Source organism: Rhagoletis pomonella, unplaced genomic scaffold (assembly GCF_013731165.1).
Source record: "Rhagoletis pomonella isolate Grant_MI unplaced genomic scaffold, Rhpom_1.0 Rhpom_scaffold_00003, whole genome shotgun sequence".
Lineage (NCBI taxonomy): Eukaryota > Metazoa > Arthropoda > Insecta > Diptera > Tephritidae > Rhagoletis > Rhagoletis pomonella.
In genome coordinates, this window is record NW_023458557.1 from 41,934,345 (window position 1) to 41,939,172 (window position 4,828).

General features: G+C 34.3%; 1 protein-coding gene across 1 annotated transcript; it reads right to left on the reverse strand.

The window, feature by feature from the left end:
• Nucleotides 1-1,141: 1,141 nt before the first annotated feature.
• On the reverse strand, nucleotides 1,142-1,970 carry LOC118736579 (protein ALP1-like). The gene is made up of 2 exons (XM_036466633.1): nucleotides 1,639-1,970; nucleotides 1,142-1,580 (listed from the first exon to the last, which is right to left on the reverse strand). Exons 1-2 carry the CDS (start codon nucleotides 1,877-1,879, stop codon nucleotides 1,339-1,341), a joined length of 483 nt encoding a protein of 160 aa, XP_036322526.1. The 5' UTR covers nucleotides 1,880-1,970; the 3' UTR covers nucleotides 1,142-1,338.
• Between the last annotated feature and the right edge of the window lie 2,858 nt (nucleotides 1,971-4,828).

Here is a 4,828-nt window from a genome sequence, read left to right on the forward strand (position 1 = left end):
AACAAATTCTATGGGACTGAGAAATATTATTTTCTACTATTTAGTCCATTTATAAAAGCGTTGTATATTAAAAAGTTTTTTTTATATTATTTATTTTCTACTTTTTAGTCCTGTCTGAATAAAATTTTGCAATAGATATTAAAATAATTCAACGATATTAATAGAAAGGTGCACACACATGCATTTACATATGTATGTACATACAAACGAGCACCAATTAATTTTATTTAAAGAAATGTCGTGTCGTCTATTTCCGCTGTAGCAAACGTAGTACATAGGGCGACATCTAGATGTCACCTACCTCGCCCTATTCACTACAGATGTCGCCCTATGCACTATGCTTTTTTATAGGAACTTTTCAAAGCAAAGCTTTATGGTGTCGGACACACAACATTGAAAGTTTCTGGATCCACAACATTGAAAGTTTCTGGACGCACAACATTGCAAGTTGATAAAAGCGTTGTAAAAAAAAAGAATGCCAGAACTTGTCAATACGTCGTGCGGCCATATTTTTTTGACCACTGTATAATAGTTAATATTTTCAATTCCGCTATACAGTTCAATGCGAGCGTGAACGTGAACTTTTTAGTCTGACTAATAACTTCGCTATTACTTCACCTTTTGCAATAGTTAAAATTATCAAAAGATAGAGAAATAATATATCTCTTAGAATTATGGAATTAAAAGTAATTACATATTTATTTTAATTATTTGCACTGCATGTTCACCGTGGCGACGAATAACTGTTACCCAGTTTTGTTTTTTTTTTTTGAGAAAGAAAAGGGTACTTTATGAATTTTTCGAAATTGTTTTATTGTTAATTTTCCTCAGATTTTACTTTAATTGCAATAGTTTTTAAATTCTAATCCTTATTTACAGCCTTTTGTTGGACAAAAGGGGGAGTATAAGGGACTCAAAATGGAGAAAATTAGCCTACGGTTACAGAAGATATGGAATAAATTAACTGACGAAGACTTGCGTGTCAAATAAACTTTTCTATCAAAGTTTACACTGCTGGAAAATGTAAATAAGGATTAAAATTTAAAAACTAATTAATCCAACTAAAGTAAAACCTGTGGAAAATTGAAATTAAAACACATTTTTTCGCAAAATCTATAAATAACCCTTTTTTCTCAAAAAAAAAAAAACTGGGTAACAGTTATTCGTCGGCACGCTGTACTTGCATGTACTCCTCTTTCCTGGGTCCTTCGGGGGTGAGATACTAAATAATCCTTTAATTCATCCCATAATTTAAAAGCATTGTGGGAAACGTTGTTTGATCCCATGCACCTAGCATTCTGTAAGGGGCAGGAATTTCGTTTCGCCATAAGCCCCTTCTCACTTCGCCATAGATTTCTTGATCGATTGCTTCAGCGGACAATAGCTCCCATCGTGCATTTTTACAAAGTTGTGCAACACGACAGTGGCGTTCACAATCTCGGCAGAAGTGGGACTCATTTTTAGTGGACTTAATAATATTCTCCATCGGCACGCCAAAATTCCAAACACGTTTTCGATGACCCGACGAGCCCGGGACAATCGTTGTTTAAAAATTTGTCTGTCTGGTGGTAAGTTTTCTCCTAAAAGAAATAAACGTGTCAACAGTGAAAGATAAAAATATAATCACTTCTTACAAACCTGGAAACGGTCTCATCAAAAATGGTTTCAACGGAAACGCATTATCGCCAACAAAGTAATGGGGAAAACAATTGTTTGTACTTCGTAGAACATCATTTTCAGGCAGGCCCAGAGTACCGCTGTAAAGGTGTTTGCCGAAGCCCGAATTCCATAGGACACCGCCATCGCTTTGGAAACCGTAAGCGCCAATATTGATTCCAGTAAATGTATAATTGGCGAGGCATACTGCAAGTAAAACCATGATACAAAAAAGAAGGTAGTTTCATTGTCACTTTTCGAGCGCCATATTAACTTCATGGCAATTAAGCAGATTGTGACATTTCATGCTACCATACCTAATCCTCAACAATAATTTTTTTGTAAAAAAAAAAATTATTTACAAAATTTAAAGAAAATTTTTCTTCGATTTGAGCAACAAAGAAAATTTAATTTCATACATCCTAATATTTGCAAAACAAGCGACCAATGTCTTCTGTGAAATTAAAGACCGGTAAATATGTTGCCCACCGCAAAAATTGTTTATTATTAAATTTGTTTATTATACAGCCAATCATCCAAAATAATTTTGATGTGCTTTGCAAACGGTAGCCCAAGTAAGTCTTAATTATCGGATATCATAGAATTGCCTCTCTTATAGGTAAGGACGATGATATTACTAGACTTTCTCGCATTAATTTTTATTAAGATATACGCAAATGCATTCCGATCCAGCTGAAGATTTGGACAAAATGAAAGATTACGTACAACAGAAAAAAGTTAAACGTCATATGCGAACATCAAAGAGGTAGCGAATTTAAAACAATTTGACAAATCATTTATGTATAACATTCTGTAACCCATTAGCAACAATTTTCATCATTGTAACCCCTGTGGGGAAAATCTCTAGTTTTGAACTTGTGCGCTTCTAGCACATTTAGAACCACTACTAGTTCACATTAAATCTCTTTTGCATGCAAACAACTGGCGAATTTAACACAGCGATGTCATAGGAATTGGAAATTGTCTACCGCTGCATTACCTTTTCTATAGTTCAGAACCAGTCCTAAATTCGACATATGGGATCTAGTTCGCTTTGCACCCCATTTTCTATAGTTTCGAACCAGTTGTAAACGAAAAAAGTAACAAGATGTTTTCTTTTTGGGTTACCATGGTAGCAATTTTTAATTATTTGCAAAGAAATGTATTTTCAATCTGAAATCAAATTTATTTGAATGAATGTAAATTAAATCGTGCATTTGAAAACACGTTTACATACCTTTGCCTGTAGCTAAATTTGCAGAGGTGCTGACTGTTATTGGTTGTGTTCCAGAAGGTCCCATAATGTTAAGATGTTAACACAAATATTAGTTTTGTATTACCAAACTATGAAAAAGCATCTGCGACGTGCAAACTGAAAGCGTATTTGAACGAAAACCCCGCCAAGCAAAAATCTATTTAAAGTAAACAAGCCCCCGCTGCATCCCTTTTTCAGTAGTTTCGAACTAGTTCAAAATTCGCAGATGAGATCTAGTTCGTTCTGCATCCCTTTTTCTATAGTTTTGAACCAGTTCTAAATTCGTTATTTTAGATATAGATCTCTAAAATTGTTTTTTAGAAGTACCATATATCGCTGCTTTTGAACTGGTGGCGATCTAGTTACTATCGGACTGGTTCGTTTTTGGCGATAAAGATCTAGTACGGAACTACAAATTTGGTTCACCAGTTCGGGGTTTCCCTACAGGGACGTGTCGACATTCATAACACACGTCGGCAAGTTGCGATGGCGATCCGAAAATTGTTGCTAAGAGTTTCGCGAACCAACTTATTTTGTATATAAAACTTACACCTATTTTTTCAAATATGAAATCAAAAAATATTTAGAGGTCGCTCCAAGCGTAGGGCTGCCAGACGTCCCGGTTTTAGACTATTTGTCCCGGTGTCCCGGTCCAACCTTAAAATGTCCCGGGTTTCGTTTTAGTGTCCCGGTTTTTGATTTGATTACACAAATTTGAATAAAAGTTCAAAAATCACTACACTAAGAGAAAAAATGTGTTGTAATATTCAGAAAAATGTTATGAATTCAATGAGGGAAATAACGCATAGTAAACATGAATATTTTCTATTTGATTATCGTTTAAAAATATTCGTAATTAAAAATAATACTTTCATAACACGCACGCGTGGTGTTGATTCAAACTCAACATTTAAATGCACATTTACATGTCTGGCTGTAGCTGAGTGCGCGAAGATGCTTACCACAATTTGCTAATTTCCAGCATGGAATTTAAATATTTTTTAACTTAATTATGAAAAAGCAAACGGTAATTGCAAATCGCTTCATTTTAATATGGGCCTATTTGAATTGAATACTTCTATACTAAATACTAAAATTTGTATACTTAAATGTATTACGAGTTGGGTTGGTGCTCTTTCATATGCGTATTTTTTAATTTAGCGGGCTTAGGGATGTTCCGATATAAGTAAATACGAGTATGTACTCGATACTTTTGTTTCAATACCAATTACTTTTTTTACTTGAATCGTTTTATCGATACCTACTTAATATCGAAATAAAAGTACTTGTATCGAATCGATTTGAGGAAGTGCCATATCTTTCGGTCATATATTTTCTATGGAAAATAATTGCTTCGCTTTTATGAAAAATAATTGATCTAAGCAATGGCACCGCCAAAATCTAAAGAGGGGATATATTTTTACAAAGTTCAAGCAATGCTTTGTAGCCGTAACGTTTTGTGGGAACCTTTCAAAGGTTTAATTTTTTGTCTAAGTAATCGTATTACTTCTAATGTTACTAATGATCAAATAAACATATCGATACTTCAACTGAAAATATATTGAAAATATTTGAGATAGGGCGCTTTGAATCGGCAGCTGAGATATGGCGTTTTTGTACCGAGTTCTGAAAGAGGGTGGTCTTGAAAAGTTTTCTGATATAAGGCGTTTTTCAATCAAATTCTGGAATAGGGTGCTTTTGAAAAGTTTTCTCAGATAGGGTGCTTTCAATCTGGCTGCCGAGATAGGTCGATCTACCACTCAGGTATCGCAAAGGGTATGTCACAGATAACGCCTGAAAATTACTTTCGCTTTGTTGCATATAAAAGGATGAAAAGTTATCGATATAAGGAGGTATCGATACATTCGGTTCACTCATATAAGTAGTATCGAAATAGGGATTTGAGTAAACTCATTT

Coding starts and splice junctions, on each gene's coding strand:
- LOC118736579 (XM_036466633.1), bottom strand. CDS start 1,879: ATGGTTTTACTTGCAGTATGCCTCGCCAATTATACATTTACTGGAATC. Junction 1,581..1,638: donor TTTGATGAGACCGTTTCCAG/GTTTGTAAGAAG, acceptor TATTTCTTTTAG/GAGAAAACTTACCACCAGAC.